Genomic DNA, 19,189 nt, shown 5'->3' on the forward strand with positions numbered 1-19,189 from the left:
CAGTAAAGGAAAGCCTCATTCTATCACTACTGCACCTGCCCAACAGCCCCTGAAAACTCAGGACCTGAAATGGTAAGAATTCATCTCTCTTATCTTCTCTTGCTGTTGATGTGTCCATTTAGGAGCTAAATTTGTACTGGGTAATGTCTTAAGGTTTCTTAAAGGGATAGTTCACCCCAAAAGGAAAATTCTGTCATAATTTACTCGCCCTTAAGTTGTTAATCTGTTGAACACAACAGTTGATGGACCCCATTGACTTACAGTAAGCCTATACAGGTTGATTGAAAAGAAGACAAATATATATATTTTTATAAATATTCCAAGTTCTGGCATGAAACTCTATATGGTGAAGGCTAATGGGTGCTTAACTCATTTGGTAGCGATTGCATCGTCAGCTACATAGTGCAGCTGATTGGTTGCTGTGGCATCAGCAGCCAAAGAGCTGTGGCTTAACATTCAAACAATTACCGGTACTGTTTGCTGTTAGCATGTAGCACACTTATAGAGACCATCCACCTTCCCCAGCTCCACCTGCAAATCTTCTACAGGGGTTTATTCATGTATGTTACATGTGCAGCAGCAGCAGCATGTCTTACATGCTCAGAGCAATGAATGTATTGGCAGTAGCAAGTCTCTGTACATGCTCTGCAGCAGCAGCAGACCAAAAACAAATACATTACCATTGTCATATATCCATTACTATTACTGTGCATTCTGATCACCTATTTTTCACTCGAGTTTCACTCGGAAATGCATTGTATTATAAAAATGAAATGGATTTCAAATGGCAATTCTCACTGATTTTCAGTGACATTTGACAAATATTTGGTTTGAATTTCAAATGCAGCTTTTCTACCTCCTGCATTCTCTCTCTCAATCAGGCCTTCGCGTCTGTGACCGCTCAGCCTCTTCCCTTTGGTCTGGAAAGGGAAAGACATATTGACATGCTCTTCAGAGCTTTCCACAGGCAGATCAGACCTACCACAGACAGCCAGGACCTCACACCTGTGCTCCGACCTACAGGCAGGAGAGGAGAGGACGAGGGACCCGGAGGGAAAGTGACGGACAGTGAGGGGAAAACACTGGGAAAACTGTCTGTTCTGAGAACAGTCACAAGACTCCACATTAATGCCAGACCAGAACTACAAGGTGAATAAAACATCTACAAAAATAACAATAGACCAAAAAACAAAACAAAAAAACACACCTTTAAAAGGTCACATGTAACAAAAATTGTGAGCTTTAAGGTTCCTGACAATTTGTATTACCTCATTTGTATTAACAGAAAATTAAGCTCTTTCTTGTTCATCTGTGACACCACAGACATTGAATGACTTTAAACAAAACAAAACAAACAATAATTATATATAATACTATTATTTATAAATCATTAAGATAATGAAATATAGTAGCCTTCAAAGGTTTGGGGTCAGTAAGATTTTTCTGTCGTTGCTTGTTTAAAGAAAAAAATACTTTCATTCAGCAAGTGACCGTAAAGACATTTATTATGTTACAAAAGATTTATATTTCAAATAAATGCTGTTCTTTTGAATCATCTAAGAATCCCAAAAAATATTTCCTCAGAAAACAGCACAATTGTCTTCAACATTTATAATAAGAAATGTTTCTTGAGCTCCAATCGGCATATTAGAATGAATTATTTTAAATAAATATATACAAAATAATAATAATTAAATATTATTTTTAATACATAAATAATTTTTTTTTTACTATCCTAATCTTTTAAGAAGTATTCAAAACGTATTACAATCACTTGTTTAATATATGCATTCAATATATTTTTATTGGAACAGCTTGGTCATGGTTTTAAATACTCACAGTATACAATTTCCTGTGTAAATATAAAAAGGTTTAATGGAGGTTTATATTTGTCTCAGGTCCACAGTGTGTCGCCCGAAGAACATACAGCATCTCCACGGAAACCAGTGATCAGCTCTTTGTGGCTGTGGAAGGTAAATATGAGAGACAGGATATGTGCTGTTCTCTAATTCTCATATTGTGTATCATTCTGTAAAGAGCTCACATTTGAAACGTTTCTAATTTTGTTTACATGCATTTAAGGTCAAAAAACACTTAAATTGTCTCATAATGTACATTGCAGCATCATCTCTTTTCTCACAGTGTCTGAAATGGTTCGATAAAGGATTCAGTCTCTCTAAACCCCTCTTTTTCGAGATCCTACTGTGACCTCTAATGTTGTTCAAATTAGAGGTCTACACGGAGCACCCGAGACCCGTGGACCCAGGACCCGGGTCCGGGTCCGGGTCCGGGTCGGGTCCCAATTTATTACTTCGGGTCCCGGGTCTGTTTAACACTTTATGTAATACCGGAGTCAATCAGACTCGGAGAACACCTGGCCGTGATCAGAGTCAGTGAGCACTGCTTGTGTGTTTTGTGTAACTTGCAAATTGTAAAATTAGGATAAGAAAACTGTGAGCTGGGAAATGAGGTTTAAAAAAAGGAGAAAAAAAAACACAAGCAATCTCTCTCTCTCGCTCTCATCCGTTAAAAGCAAAGCGGTCAGATTTAATGCCAGCGCACAGTAATAATGTACTCATATTTTAATAATATATTTCAAATCAGCAACACAATCTCAGGTGAACTGTTACATATATGTTTTCTATGACGCTCAAATTGCGTAAAAAAGTTCATATTTCAGGTTGCTCCAGCTAACGCGCAAGTGCAGTCTCAAGCGCGTGTCATGTTTCTATGGCAACCCGAGCTTCCGCAGTGACTGTAATGACTTTAATAATATAATGAACCGTCTTGTTTAATCTTAAAGTTTTGGTGGTCAGACTGGGCTCACAGAGATTATAGCAAATAAATAATGCTAACGTCAGCGGCCATGGCACCGAACGAGCAATCGTTATTAGTTGAAAAGGTAAAAGACAGTCAAAGTTATTATGCGAGTTAACTCGAGTCAAAATGCAAATCTGCAAAGTCGCATTTGTCATCCGCATCCGTGACATAAAGTGGACTTTTACAGCTGAAATGATGAGTGAATTTAGCATGCTTGGAAAAACAAGAGAGGAATAACATGGTTGCTAATGCATCACAATCAGGTACAAGGAAGGGAGACAACGGCTTTAGGTAGGCTAAGACAAAAAGTTATATTTTTTCGCAACTTGTTTGTTGACTTGTTAATAGCAGTTTATTGTGGAATATGAGAAAATCGGGTCCAGTCGGGTCTGTGTCTTCCCGCCGGGCTCGGTTCCAGCTATCAAAAAATAGACGGGTCCAGGTCGGTTCCGCGTAGGCCTACTACATTTTTGGCATTTCTCGGATCTGCACGGAGTTTTTGGACCCGTGTAGACCTCTAGTTCACATGCAGCCAATAAAGACCACAGGCTGACATTATGGATGACGACCTCTTTCAGGCAGTTCAGATCAGTTCTTTCTTTTGAGAGACATTGGGCCCTATTTTAACGTTCTGGTCGCATGGTCTGAAGCACATGGTGAAGGTGCACTTAGGGCGTGTCCGAATCCATTTTTGCTAGTTTAACGACGGAAAAAATGCTCGGTGAAAGGGTCCAAAAAGGTTGTACATAAACTCTTAATGAGTCATGGGTGTGTTTTGGGCATAACATGCAATAAACCAATCAGAGTCTCATCTCCCATTCCCTTTAAAAGCCAGTTGAGCTTGCACCATGGCAGATTCTCTATTGACATGGCAGAATTTGCAAGCAGAAAGACGCTTCTCCAGTGAGGAATCCTTTTATTTTTAATATTGAAAAATGTTTGTGTGCTGCTGCGCATCCCTGTGTGTGTAACAACCAGAGTAAACGTGCATTGTGGACCCGTCTATAGGCGTATATTACTAACACGGCCATTAAATAACACAAAAAATATTGCGCTATTGACTTTAGACCAGGTTTCAAGGCGCCAACAATGCGTCTGAACACACCTCATTTTCAGACCGAGATGAGTGTGAGTCCATTTGCTATTTAAACAACGTGGTGCTGGACATGAAAATGATAACTGCCTCGGGCTGAAACTATAGCAAAAAACACTTGCTTAACTTAATTTATCATGCACTTTGAACTTTGAAAAGTTGCAGACCTTTTACAGTCATAATATTACACACATGAAGTTAATATGTGAAAAAGCATTATAGGGACTCTTTAAGATGATTTTACTCTTATTAACAGTGTTGAAGTCACAACTGATTTACACCCCGAAACCTCTTTTTGTGTTCCCATCTCTGTTAGAGAGCTCATGTATGTGTATGCAATGCTGCGGTCCAGCTCGATCTTGTTCACTACAAGGCTTTGATAAGGACGCAGAATGTGTCTTTTTGTTTGAGAGGCCCCTGAGAGCGGAGATGTGCTGGCTCGGCTGCTGCCTGATGGAAATAAGGGCCTATACATCAGAGAGAGAGTTTATTGGGACAGTTCACCAAAGGTATAGTCATCAACACCAAACCAGATCTTTGTCTCTTGTAGTTGATGAAAAGCTAATTCATTATTTTAAATCATAAAAATGTCAAATTAAAATAAATCAACAGGACTGCACAATTAATCTAAATAATATTGGTTTAGAGCAAATATCAAATTGCAAAAGGCAGTGGTTTAATCTGATGCACTGCATGTTTCAGATTGAAGTACGACACTGTGTTTCAGTGTCTCAGAACAGCTCAGTTCACAGTAAATGCTGCTCCACATGAACTCCATATGCATGTTACTTATAATGTGTATCTCGAAACACAATGTTCGCAAGGATCACTTTATTTTCCCAATCATATAACTTCCAAAAATGTTGTGGGCATAGTTTTCCGCATTTTATTAGATTTGTAACAACAAGCGTCAACTATGCACAAACATAAAGGTCTCCTTATTTGTTGCGCAAAATTAAAAGCTCAAGGGTTTAATGCAGGGTTATTATCTTTAACTAAATCCATATAAACATGTTTGTTACTTAAATAAAATGTATGTTAACTAAAAATGAAATATAAAAAAATTATTTTATTTCAGTTAACAGCATTCTCATTGTTATGTAATTTAACTTATTTCAGTTTTAGTTTAAAAATGACTATCACTAACACTGAAATAAAAACTACATACACATATTCTAAAAAAACTAAAACAAATAAAATGACAAAAACAATCAAAGTGACTAAAACTTACTAAAATCAAAATCAAAAATGCAAAAATAAAAATAACTAAAAAACTATAATAAATATATACTTAATAAAAGTATTATTATGTAACCGGCAAATGCACAGCAAAAAAACTATTTGAGTCCACACTCAGGAGTGTTAAAAGTAACTCTGAACCAGTGTTAAAGTTAATGAGATAATTAAGTTATTGACAATTAGTGATGAGCACCAGCTGTTAACAAGTAGCTGAAGGGATTATGGTGATCAGTGTTTGCTTTAGTTGAGCTTTTGACTTTGACTTTTAAAACTTTTTTTTCCCTGGCTGCTTTAACAGTGTTTATAAAATACATTTGTTGTGGCAAACAAAGCACAGAGAAAATGTCTTCAGGTGTGGTTTTATTTTGACAGTGGCATAATCATCATGTAGTTAACCTAGATCATTCTTAACCCAATCTTTGATTATATTTATGTCACTACATAACCAACAACACCTGGTTTGGATACATTTCCTAATCTAATATTATATTATGTATATATAACATCTAATATTAAAAACTAAGACTAAAGAAACAATGATCACCATAATGGTGACTATTCCCTTCAGTGATTCTGCTTGTTAACAGCAGTCATTCATCACTAATGGCCAATCATTACTCAATTAATCATTTAATTATCTCTAACTTTAACACTGTTTCAGTGTTACTTTTAACACTCCTGAGTGTGGACTCAAATTAACTCTGAGGAGTGTTAATTTAATACTAGGGTTTTTGCTGTGTGTGCTGTTAAATTATTGAAATATTAAAATAATATTAAATATAAAAATATAAGGGGGTACTTCAAGAAAATGTTTTTAAAACATTTTTATTTTTAAAGAAAAATAGGAATCACACTGTAAGAATCGCCTACTTAGACAGGAAAAAGTCATCCGATCGACATGTTCAGAGGTGAATTACCATGAGTGCAAAGTTGAATATACATGTATGAAGAACGCCCCAGTGTTTGTTAACACTCTTGGAATTCCACTTGTCCAATCAAATTAGTCGACCGGATCTAACTGTTGCGTAATGGATGAGGTAAACTCCTGTACTGTTAATCTATTTTGCAGACAAAGCCATCCACATCATGTTTCATCATGATGCCAACTATTCTGCGGGGTCAGATGAGGTCACCATTGTGTATCGAACTGCGTCAGAGAAAAAACCCTCCAGTAACCTCTCTCAGATTGAATAGGGAAAGATGTGAACTTTGTGGTACAAAACCAACAACATGACCTCCTCCTAAGGACAGCCATGAACAAAGAGCATGCCATGTTTGTTTGACTAGAGCTTTTCAGCATCAGGTCATAGCAGGCTATAATATCACACAAATGAACATTCACTAGGCCTAACATTCCAACAAATCTCTCTTCTAAAACAAAATCAACTGCATTAAGAGTGTGTATAAGCCTGAGGTGTTTGCCAGGTGGAGTATGTTCACGCCATATTTCGAGGTCTGTGACTCTGAGGGCATCTCGGCCGTGAGGATCCAGGGCTCCTGCTGTAACACACGATGTCTTTCTGAACAAGAGCTGCAGGTCAGAAACCCTCCAGCAGCCCATTTGCATTGCCCACCTTTAACATAACATTCAATTTATACTCTTTTCTCGTTTATTGGGGGCATCAGGTGGTTTCCACTATTGGTGAGAGTGTTGGGCGCATATGGAAGAGGTGGCCTGGATATAATGAGGAATGTAACATGGATCATGAGTATTTTGGACTGGATGGTAAGATTAATATCCACATTCATATCATGTGGTCTACTTGTGAAAATTATTATTTTTTTATCAACATGACAATTAGTGACCTAGAAATAGTGCAGAATCTTAAATATTTCTTTATTTTATATCATCATGTTTTTTTATTCACTACCATTCAAAAGTTGCATTTATTTGATCAAATTATACTGTAATATTGTGAAATATTATCAATGTTGAAAACAGTTGTGCTGTTTAATATTTTTGCAGAAACCATGATTTGTTTAATAAAAAACAACAACCCATAATTTATTTTGATAGTCCACTTTAGACATTCTTATTCAGTCATTACAGTTGATTGTCGGATTATAGGGTTAGTTCACCCAAAAATTCTGTCATTAATTACTCACCCTCACACAGTAAGACTTTCGTTCATCGTCAAAACGCAAAAAAAGATCTTTATGATGACATCTGAGAGCTTTCTGTTCCTCCATTGACAGCTAACCAACTACCACTTTGACACTTGAAAAAGTTCATAAAGAGATCGTAAAACTAATAACCATATAAATTGAGCGGTTTGATCCAAATTTTCTGAAGAGACTCGATTGCTTTATATGATGAACAGATTGAATTTAGGCTTTGCATCTGTCTAGCTGACCAGAATTCTTGCTAGATGTAGGCTATAGTTTTGCTAATATTAGACCAGCAATCTTGCTAGCATTCTAGCTAGCTATAGCCTATAGCTGTATTTTTACTAATATAAGACCAGCATTCTTACTAGCAATCTAGCTAGCCATCTAGCTGTATAGTTTTACTAATATTAGATTAGCATTCTTATTCAGAGAAGTATGTATAGGCCTATCTACCACACAGATACATAGCTGATAGTCTAGAGTAGACTAATCACTAGACTAATTGTGGATTCTTTTCCACCTGCAATTTATTTTTGATAATAGCTAATGTGACTATTTCGAATTCGATAGCTAGGCCTACAGCTTCAGGAGCTACTAAAGAACATCTCTTTCTCTCTCAGTACCTCAAGGAATGAATTTGAACACCAAAGTGCTGTTATTAGCAGCTACCTTCCTGGTGGTAAGTTGCCAACCACACAGATGCTGGCATTGTATTAATATGTAACAGCTTTATGGTTTATCTTTTTTCTGTTTGCAGAATCATATGTTTTTTGAGATGAGCTGAAATGGTAACGCTTCTGGGACATAAAAGACATCTGAACCCAACAACTACTGTCAAACTGTTGACTTATAACAAGATGGAATTAACACTGCATCATCTTTCTCTGAAAACCGGAAGATAGACATGAATTGCATCTGAACTGTACATCTCTGTACAAAACCTCTATAAACTAAACATTAAAATAGGATTCAAATGTTGAGTATTTAAATGCACAGGAAATATTAACCCTATATAGCCTATTTAATATGCACATTTCTAAGGCCTCTAAATTATCAACATGATCAAAACTTTGCTGAAAAACCTGTTGTCCCTGTTGTACTACACACCTTCTATCGTCTGATCGTACTTTTTCATACTTTTTTTTTTAAATCAAGTTAAAGGGCGATTAGTGTATATTCTACAATGTTCGTCTTTTTGCTCTGAAATCTTGAATGCTTTTAATAAAGTAAACAAGAATAACCTTTATATTTTAAGTAATATTTCAAGATGAACACTTACTAGCAACAAGAAAATCATGTTAAAATGTGAGTATCAAATATGCATCCAGCTTTTGAGGAATTTTTACATCTCTCAATTACCATTGTATTGCATTGCATTGTATGTTTTGCCCCCACAATAAAATCATCAGAGCTTTGATCATTTAAATAATGTTAACATGTTAAATGTAGGCTATATTATGTAAGTAGTCTGTTATATTGTTATAAAGATCTCATTCTGCTGTTACAAGATGTCAGGATTTCATCTTTTTGGCCATATAAATAACGATTTTGAATCAGTTTGGACCTCTTAATATTGTGCCTCATGTATGAGCTCCACATTCTCCTATATCATATTAAAAGTAATAAAAGCCTGAAGTATCAATATGATACTCAAAAAACACACAATCAAACATATGGTCGAAACGTTGTATACCCATACAAAAAAAAAAAAAAGGTTTTTATTATTTCATGTCAGGCTTTACAGAGTTAAATGTTAAATGATGCACTATTTTGTAAGACCCTTAATACAAAACTTGGATGCATTTCTGCATATAATAAAAATCTTTGTATGTTTATAATTTAACACCAATTTAACACTCATGATGGGAAAAATATGTTAAAATGCAATTTCAAAAGGTTTGTAAAGTTTATCTTTGATTAAAAAAAGATCTACAACTAAATCTGGCCACACTTCATTACTATTTGGTTCAAATCATAAAATGATTCCAAAATATTGGACATTTGGGTAAAAGGCATAATGGAGGCGATTCACCCTTTAACAGAAATTTTATATTTTGATATAGGCTTTAAAAATTCCCTTTTTCTTTAACAATATTTACTAGAAAAATATTTTGGATAGTTAAGGACCTGGGGCCTATACCATGAAGCCGGTTTAGCTGGCTAGCCAGATATGTTTAAGCTTAGTTTGTGCCAATCCTGGGTTTTAGGTACCATTAAAGTGGTTTGGCTTTTAGCTGTGTTCATCTCCATAGTAACTTACGCTCCACAGCTAACCTGCTCCAGGGCAGGTTATGTTCTGGATAAGAGATCTCAAACTGAAATTGGACCAATCAGCTGTGAGCAAAGTGACACACCTCTGATGCAGGAAAGACACTCCTTCTGTTTCTACTCCAAATTAAAGGTCACTAGCTAATGGCTATTAAAGACTTAAGCCTCTGGCTTTTAACAATGCTTATTTAAAATAATAATAATTTGGAATTATTGAAATACAATTTATGTAATTATTATACCCTTAATCAATTACACATGTATCATTTGAGTAAATCAATCATTAATAGGCATTTTGTTAATATTAAACTAAATAGCCTATACAGTAAAGGTCATACAAATAAGCTTTAAATTCAACAACTAAATCTATAAAAAATTACATGTGAGCATAAATGTTCAATTCTCTCTATATATCAACTATACTAACTTCATAACTTTTACTTGCATTGACGTATAAGATTTTTCTTAAAGTTGTCCTCGACAGCTCTTTTCTTATGTGTAAATTTGTTTAAATTCTTAATATTTTTCAATCATGTATATGAGTGAAGTTAATCACACTGCTTCTCCCGCGAGAAGTGAATCTCAGTTTCACTGATCCACAGCCTGTGATTGGCTGTTCACTGCTGATGTCACAGCTAAACTCCTAAACTCAGGATCAAAGCCTGAGTTGACAGAGAAAGTTGATGATCAACATCATGGGACCAACAAAGCCTGAATAGATTGGTTTGGTTTTGTCAACTCGAAACTAATCCTGTAACCCTGAGTTTGTTAAACTACCATCATGGTACAGGCCCCTGGGGCCTGTTTCAGAAAGGAGCTTAAGTGAAAACTCTGAGTATGTTAACCCTGAAATAAGGGAAACTCTTGAGTTTTCGGTTTCAGAATGGGAGGTATGTCAAACCCGAGAAAGCAGGGTAAGTCAAGCCCGTTTCTGAAAGAGAGGTAACTTATACTCAGAGTCAGTTACTAGGGTAACTTACTCTGTGAACCTAACCTGGTCAGGAGCAGGTTTGCTTTGGTAAACCCAGAGTTTCTTTCAGTTTCCTCCCCTTTTTAAAGCGCCAGAGGTGTTTAAATACTTCATTTATTCATTCAAACGCCACAAATGCTTTTCATACTGAGTATTTTGGTCGTATTTCAAGTACAAATATAAAAATATATAAATTTAATCTAAATCTAAAGTAAGTGAAGTTTCCAAAAGAGGGAAAAAATAGAGTGAGATTGATAACGGCAGTGAAGAGAGAGAAATAAATTATTTTTTACCTTCACTCCCATAGACACTTTATTAGAAACACCCTCACAGCAGCGGTAACTTGTTTTTTGTAATTTGATTCAAAAGTAATATAATACAAAGTATTAGTGTTATAAATATACATACATTTAAAAAAATAAATACAAAAAACCTTGCAGGATTTACGATATTGATGACCATTAAAACACGTCATCAGTCTGTGAAAAGTGTCTATGTGGGAAAAGCTGCAGCACATTGGACACTGAATTATATTTATTTAATATGTCAAATGTTCAAAAGTCATTAAACCTACACCCATGAACATTTTATGCTTAAAGCTTTACCTGATTGAATTATGTTTTTATTTTTCATTTTTAGCTGCTGCCACATTCTTTTTTGCCTTTTGGATACCATGAAAAATAAACTTAATTAAAATAATTAAGAATTAAACTTACATATTGACCCGGAAGTATGCGAACGTCTTTTTGTTGCGTGCTGTTGCCATGGTGAATCATAATTTCGGAGCTCCATTGATCGTGGCTTTTCATAGTTGGAGTGCACTTCTATCCATAAAGAGGGAGCATACTTTAAATGTATTGAAATTAATAAGGCATCTTTGAGTAAACTTCGAGTATCATTTGAGTATCTCATTGCCGGGCTGAGTGTCCTGGTTTTCGGTAATCAAAATATGGTCACCCTAGGGCTGTACATATAATTACCGTTCTTTAAATTATATTAGATGCCAATAGTACCAACAAAAAAACAGAGTCACACCACAGCTGAAAATTAGCAGCAGATGCATAATCAACATTTATTGCTATGATCAATCATAATTAAAAACAACCTTTCCTTTCCACTTTTTTTATGTACCTCAAATACAACTGTCCAGCACCAGCACTGAATTTCAGGCAGTATAAAGTAGGTGTCGATACACAGCCCCCATTAACCCCCACATCAGTGTTTGTTAGTTAGCATATTATTCAGACATTAGTCTGAATAATGAGACTAATAATGTCTGAGTGATTTGTAAAACAGGGCTTGGAGTCGTTTCTCCAGTGTCGACTCCTCCAGCGGATGTTGAGCGATCTTGAAAATCAGTGTTTTGCAGGAGGCGAAGGCCAGGCACAGTGAATCAGGCAGCATGGCACCCATCCCTGGTAGGGCACTGTCCTTTGGGTTTACACTCACAAACTCAGGAGAAATAAAACGTTTGCCATTTTAGATCTCTCCAAATACGCTTAGAAATATAACTCTTTTTTTGTACAACAGTTCTATGTTAAAACAACTCAACACTGTAGCTAAAATACTGCACTATAGTAAAATATCCCCAACAACCTGCAACCTCATTGGTAAATAATGTAACCTAAATGAATTCTGTCTTCCTGCTTGGGCCATCTTCACGAGACTTAAGATGATAATTCAGGTAAACGCGACTGTACTACACAAGGGCATGTTGTTGTTTTTTTTAGAAAACAGTGGCAGTTTCCAGCCATTAGTTCATGTCATAGTGGCTGAACTATTTGGTCCCGCTCTGATAGCTCAGCCTAATGGCTGACTGGAAAACATTCGTTCGCATGTTGATGATTTGGCTCCTTCTTCTTCTGTAAGAGTTTAGATGATAACATGAACACAAGCCAGAAGTCTTCAATAGTAAAAATGTCTCATGCTGATCCTTTTCATGATGTCCCTTTTGTTTTACTTTTAAAAACAGATCAATTTCAGGTTGTCATCCTTGGAAATGTCCTCTTCCTTGGGAAAATTAACTTGAAAATCTAGATGAGGAGAAAAAAAAAACACTTTTACACAGTGGTGAACATGATGGGAATGAATCTAGAATCTAAAATCTAAAAAAGTGTGAGTGGATATGTGTCAGTCAGTCATGAGTTTATACCTGTCACACACACTCCGGATGAAAACTAGCGGCCTCCACTTGCGTTCACTAGACCATGGAAATCCTCCCAAGCTCTGAAAGATCACATACACAGCAAAAACTGTATATTAATATACAGTATATATACACAGATCAGTCATAACATTATGGCCGTGAAGGTGAAGTGAATAACATTGATTATCTCTTCATCACGGCACCTGTTAGTGGGTGTGATTTATTAGGCAGCAAGTGAACATTTTGTCCTCAAAGTTGATGTGTTAGAAGCAGGAAGAATGGTCAAGCGTAAGGATTTGAGCGAGTTTGACAAGGGCCATATTGTGATGGCTAGAAACGACTGGGTCAGAGCATCTCCAAAACCGCAGCTCTTGTGGGGTGTTCGTGGTCTGCTGTGGTCAGTATCTATCAAAAGTGGTCCAAGGAAGGAAAAGAGGTGAACCGGCGACAGGGTCCTGGGCGGCCAAGGCTCATTGATGCACGTGGGGAGCGAAGGCTGGCTCGTGTGGTCCTGTACTGTACTGTAGCTCAAATTGATCAAGAAACTAATGCTGGTTCTGATAGAAAAAGAAACAATTTGTTGCGTATAAATAGCCACAGACCAGTCAGGGTGCCCATGCTGACCCCTGTCCACTGCCGAAAATGCCAACAGTGGGCATGTGAGCATCAGAACTGGACCACGGATATATTTATATATGCTGTATATATCAAGTATACTGAAACTACAAATAAAAACAAAAATTACAAATGCATAATTTGACATAAAACTCAGATTGTCTGCCATATAGTAAATATGTTTGCATCTCACAAACATATTTGGTATGATGGTCGCATGACAAGCTTTATGCACAGTTTGCTGGATTAGGAAGACAGTAGCTTACCAACTGACACATTTTCTCCACTCTCCCCTATATAACCCTATAGTACTTACAACAGTTTTTACTATTTAAATGGGCACTTACAGAACTATTACAGTAGCTTTTGTATCATACAGTATGACTGGTTCAATAAGTCTGTGTACATTTTTAATACTATATGCACATACAATGCCATTCAAAAGTTTGTGGTCAGTAAGATTCTTTGATGTTTTTGAAAAGAGTCTCTTATGCTTACCAAGGCTGTATTTATTATCAACAATACACAAAAAACAGTAATATTGTGAAATATTATTACAATTTAAAATGTAATTTATTCCTGTGATGGCAAAGCTCATTACACCAGTCTTCAGTGTCACATGATCCTTCAAAAAATCATTTTAATATGCTGATTTGATGCTCAAGAAACATTTCTTATTATTATCATATGTTGTACTGCTTAATATTTTTTGTGGAAACCATGATACATTTTTTTCTGGATTCTTTGATGAATAGAAATGTTAAAAGAACAGCATTTGTTTAAAATAGAAATCTTTTGTAACATTATAAATTTAGCAATTTTGCGGTATTTTTCCTGCTCATCTCGGGTCTGTTCGTTCAGAATAGTTGTGCCTTAACATCGTACACCCGTGGTGAGATTTTGGATATTGGTTTGCGAATTTCCGACAGTTTTATGGACAATCTTCGACTCCTTCCTGAGATCGCTAGGACACCCGAGGCTATGCACTCTACCCGGCCGGGCGGAAGTGCTCGCAGGCGGCGCCGAGATCGTAAACAAAGGCGGGGTATACGCGGAGGACTGAGAGCTAAGCTAAGGCTAAAGCTAAGGCTAACCCCACATCGGCTCTCTTTACCCAGTATTTTCCTTGCCAATGTACGGTCGCTAGTGAACAAAATGGAGGAGATTCGACTCAGCATCACACACAGCAAGAAACTTTTGAACTGTAACGTCCTAATCTTCACGGAAACCTGGCTAAACGGCGGAATACCGGACACCGCTATTGAGCTAGCGGGATGCCACACGCTCCGGGCGGATAGAACATTAGATGGCTCCGGTAAGACCAGAGGTGGTGGATTGTGCATTTACATTAACAAAGCCTGGTGCACAAACTCTGCTATTGTTGGGAGTCATTGTTCAGCTAACCTCGAGTTTCTCATGGTTAAATGTAGACCGTTTTATCTACCGCGGGAGTTCACTTCCACCATTATAACTGCAGCCTATATTCCCCCCGATGCTGATGCCAAGCTTGCTATGAAAGAACTTCATGCAGCCATCAGTAAACAACAGACTGATCACCCGGAAGCTGCTTTTATTGTTGCAGGTGACTTTAATCATTCAAATTTAAAGTCAGTGCTACCCAAGTTTCACCAGCATGTTTCCTGCCACACCAGAGGAAACAAAACCTTAGACCATGTTTACACAAACATGGCTGGCGCTTACGTTGCGACACCCCTCCCCCACCTGGGACAGTCAGATCACCTTTCTTTGTTCCTCATCCCCAAATATGCACCCCTCATCAACCGTGTGAAGCCATCAGTGAAGACCATCAAGGTGTGGCCTGCGGGGGTTGATTCCACACTCCAGGAAAGGTTTCTACACACAGACTGGAGTGTGTTTGCTTCTCAAGCCACCAGTGGCGCTCACACGGACATTGACTTCTACACCTCCTCTGTATTGGATCATATCAATACCACCATTGACAGTGTTACAACCCAGAAACAGATCACCACATACCCAAATCAGAAGCCATGGATGAACAGGGAAGTGCAACTCCTGCTGAAGTCACGCAATACTGCCTTCAGATCAGGAGATGCACAAGCCTACAGTACGTCCAGAGCAAACCTGAAGAGGGGGATCAAAAAGGCCAAGCACTGCTACAAGCTAAAGATAGAGAGTCCAACTCTGACCCTCAACGCATGTGGCAGGGCATTCAGGCCATCAGTGACTACAAACCCCCCCACTCCCCCCCTGCAGCCACTGATGTCAACTTCCTGAACGAGCTAAATCACTTTTATGCTCGCTTTGAAAGAGAAAACAGAGAAACTGCCACCAAGCTCAAACCCTCAGCTGACCCACCAATCACACTCTCCACCACAGATGTCTGCAAGTCACTGAGCTGGATCAGCGCGCACATGGCTGCTGGACCAGACAACATCCCTGGTCGTGTTCTCAGGGCATGTGCGGAGCAGCTCGCTGAGGTTTTTACAGACATTTTCAACCTGTCTCTTGCCCAAGCAGCTGTACCTTCATGCTTTAAACGCACTTCCATTGTGCCAGTGCCAAAACACTCTAACCCGAGGTGCCCTAATGACTACCGCCCTGTAGCACTCACACCCATCGTCATGAAGTGCTTTGAGCGGCTGGTCCTGGAACACCTAAAAGACTCTCTACCATCCACATTGGACTCACACCAGTTTGCCTACCGCAGCAATAGGAGCACAGAGGATGCCGTTTCCATGGCACTGCACTCTGTGCTCACTCACCTGGACAATAAAAACACTTACGCACGCATGCTGTTTGTTGACTTCAGCTCAGCATTCAACACTGTCATCCCAACCAAGTTAATAGCCAAACTTGGAGACCTGGGCATCAACACTTCAATGTGTAACTGGATTTTGGACTTCCTAACTGACAGACCCCAGAATGTTCGTTCAGGATTCACCTGCTCCACATCCATCACTCTTAACACTGGTGTACCACAGGGCTGTGTGCTAAGCCCGTTTCTCTACTCCCTCTTCACCGCCGACTGCAAGCCTGTGTATGGATCTAATTCTATCGTCAAGTTTGGTGGCTGTTGAACGTGTCTCCAGTTTCAAGTTCCTGGGGATCCACATCTCGGCGGACATGTCGTGGACGACCAACACCTCCAGCCTGGTCAAGAAGGCTCACCAGCGCCTCTTCTTCCTGAGGACACTGAGGAAGAATCAGCTCTCCTCGGCTATCCTGGTGAACTTCTATCGCTGCGCAATAGAAAGCATCCTGACCAACTGTGTCGCAGTATGGTATGGGAGCTGCTCTGTTGCGGAGCGCAAGGCACTGCAGCGGGTGGTGAAAACTGCCCAGGGCATCACAGGGACTCCACTACCTGCCATCGAGCACATCCAGAGGAAACGCTGTCTGCATCGAGCTCGCAGCATCCTCAAGGACTCCTCGCACCCAGCCCACAGACTGTTTTCTCTCCTGCCCTCCGGCAGGCGTTTCAGGATCCACCGGACCAGGACCAGCAGACTAAAGAACAGTTTTTTCCCCAGAGCTGTCTCTTTACTGAACTCAAACCCCCGTTGATCCACTTCCCTCATATACTGATAACTCTCCTACCTCACATCCGCCTTCACTTTGTTATTTGCACTACCGACTGTTTATTACAGTAACAACTGTTTACTTATGCATTTTGCACTACCACACCGTAACTGGATGATGCTCATTTGCACTGCCGACTGTTATTTACAGTACCAACTGTTTACATCTGTATTTTGCACGTACTTCTAACTGTAATATGCAATCACTTTCCACTGCACTTTTACACTTTTTTTCGGATAGCTTCTGTCCATAATTTATTGCACTACCTTAATCCACTACCATATTCCTCATTTTAGCCTAACATATCATTGTATACCTCTATCTGTAAAATTCTGTTTATAGTAATAGCCATCTGTATATTATATTATATTCATAGTACATATCCACCTGTAAATTCTGTTTATAGTAATAACCATCTGTATATTATTCACTGTACATATTCACCTGTAAATTCTGTTTATAGTAATAACCATCTTTCTATTTATAGATATATTTATATATATTCAGTACATATCCATGTCCTGCACTTATGCAAACGTTGTATATCCTGCACTTGCTGCTATTGCACTTCTGGTTAGACCTAAACTGCATTTCGTTGCCTTGTACTTGTACTTGTGTAATGACAATAAAGTTGAATCTAATCTAATCTAATCTAAATGTCTTTACTGTTGCTTTTAACCAATTTAATGCATCCTTGCTGTAGCCTGAAAAGCCAGACCCACATCAAGATGTTGGGTCTGGGAACACACCATTGGCAGGGCTCAATCCAAGGGGCGGGATAAACGGTTGTCTTTCAAATTCCCTCTGCACGCAATAGGATAGCGCTACAACCATCCAGAGCAACGAAGAAAGTGAAGCAGAGCTAGTTGATAGATTAAACTTTCGCCGTATCCGGTCGGCAAAACTCCGAACACATCTTTCTTTCTTACGAATGACTTCATTGCCGTTCTTAGTTATTTTCTCAAAGAAAAGCTTAACTCCAAGTCTTCCAGAGTCGCGACCAAAGCTGATTCGAAAGACCGATGTTCGCTAGCTTCTTTGTTTACAAGTAGCATGTGGAACCACGTCAACTCTGCAGTCATTATGTTAAGCCCGCCCACCGACTCTATACATGATGTGATTGGCCTGACCAGAGTTTGGTTTTTCCAGCTCGCACGCCAACTGAGAGTTGCTAGACTACCCTGGCTGCAGATTTGCTGCCGCTAGGGTGCGTCTAGATTTCTAGGCTATCCTTGCTGTATAAAAGCATTATATTTTTCAAAAAAACTCAACAAACTTTTACTGAACCCAAATTTTTAAGCTGTAGTGTATAATGTGTGTGTGTGTGTGTTTGTGTAACTCACTTGATGCTGTCTGTATGTGTTTTGTACTCCATAATGGTATTAGGAGGCAGGTTGAGGACTCTGCGTAAAGTGTCTCTAATGCGAGCAGTGGTGGCCTGGTCACTGGCTGTCTTATTCCAGATAGAAATGATATCCTCCTTCAAACAAAAACACAGATATTTATTAAATACAGAACATTGCTATTATGATGCGTTTACTGGCGAGAGGGTGGGACAACCTCCAACTCATGTGGGATCACAGCAATAGCAAACCACAATGATCCAACCATCCAATCAATTCCTGTCCTACAAAGTAAACTGCAGTACCTGGAAGCGAACGGACACAACGGCCCCACAGATCTCCTCGCCCACCATGAACTGCTCGCCCAGCATGGCCAAAATCAGATTCTCCCAGCAGCGTGACGCCAGGCCTTTACGAAGTCGAATGATCCATTTACCTCCACTCTTATTTGCATCATCCTACACAATGCAATACAATTCTATCATCTGTCATTAGAAAAGCTGCTTGCAAGCATGTAATGTGACCAAACTCACCTCCCACATGGGTTTGATTCCTTCCTTAAACAGGTGGAAATCACTGTGACCAGTCAGATCACCCGGTCGGATCATGTGACTATAAAAACGCCAGAACTGCTCCACCTACAAACACAAAACAGCGGTTGAACTGTCAATCATGTGACCTACAGTAAGGCAGTCTAACTTTAACCCCCACTGTGCCAGTGTCTGAGTAGCACAGAGTACATAAGTCTGAATTAAAGAAACTATTTTTAGCATCTCACTCAAAAAAATGACCAAAGAGTTTCGATATATTTCCTATTTAAAACTCGACTCTTCTGTAGTTACAATGCGCAATATTATGCAGCGCCTGAAAATAGGCTAACTTCTGTCAACATAACCAACGTGACAACGTCCTTACACAGGGAGCATGCTGGAGACTATTTTCAGGCGCTGTGTAATATCATTGCGCCTGCTGCACCCATGGTACAACAGCAAAGTTCCTTGATTATTACGCAGGAATGAGAGAAT

The 19,189-nt window shown here is 38.7% G+C and overlaps 2 protein-coding genes across 2 annotated transcripts; one reads left to right on the forward strand and one right to left on the reverse strand.

Annotated features, from left to right (window-relative positions):
• Positions 1-331: 331 nt before the first annotated feature.
• LOC307128566 (phospholipid scramblase family member 5) lies at positions 332-8,045 on the forward strand (the record flags this gene model as incomplete). Its single annotated transcript, XM_079820477.1, has 8 exons — positions 332-346; positions 882-1,149; positions 1,899-1,973; positions 4,230-4,422; positions 6,578-6,689; positions 6,779-6,878; positions 7,882-7,940; positions 8,019-8,045. 8 exons carry the CDS (start codon positions 332-334, stop codon positions 8,043-8,045), a joined length of 849 nt encoding a protein of 282 aa, XP_079676603.1.
• A 3,478-nt stretch (positions 8,046-11,523) lies between these two features.
• eif4e2 (eukaryotic translation initiation factor 4E family member 2) lies at positions 11,524-19,189 on the reverse strand. The gene is made up of 5 exons (XM_079819793.1): positions 18,698-19,189; positions 18,470-18,622; positions 18,165-18,301; positions 12,652-12,725; positions 11,524-12,532 (listed from the first exon to the last, which is right to left on the reverse strand). Exons 1-4 carry the CDS (start codon positions 18,770-18,772, stop codon positions 12,677-12,679), a joined length of 414 nt encoding a protein of 137 aa, XP_079675919.1. The 5' UTR covers positions 18,773-19,189; the 3' UTR covers positions 11,524-12,532; positions 12,652-12,676.

The sequence above is a fragment of the Gobio gobio genome, assembly GCF_949357685.1.
Source record: "Gobio gobio genome assembly, chromosome: 6".
Lineage (NCBI taxonomy): Eukaryota > Metazoa > Chordata > Actinopteri > Cypriniformes > Gobionidae > Gobio > Gobio gobio.

What these genes read in the sequence shown, in the direction of transcription:
- eif4e2 (XM_079819793.1), bottom strand. Translation starts at nt 18,772, where the DNA reads ATGATCCGACCGGGTGATCTGACTGGTCACAGTGATTTCCACCTGTTT. An exon ending in GAATCAAACCCATGTGGGAG is followed by an intron (nt 18,623 to 18,697) that starts GTGAGTTTGGTC and finishes TGCATTGTGTAG; the next exon opens with GATGATGCAAATAAGAGTGG. An exon ending in TTGTGTCCGTTCGCTTCCAG is followed by an intron (nt 18,302 to 18,469) that starts GTACTGCAGTTT and finishes TTTTGTTTGAAG; the next exon opens with GAGGATATCATTTCTATCTG.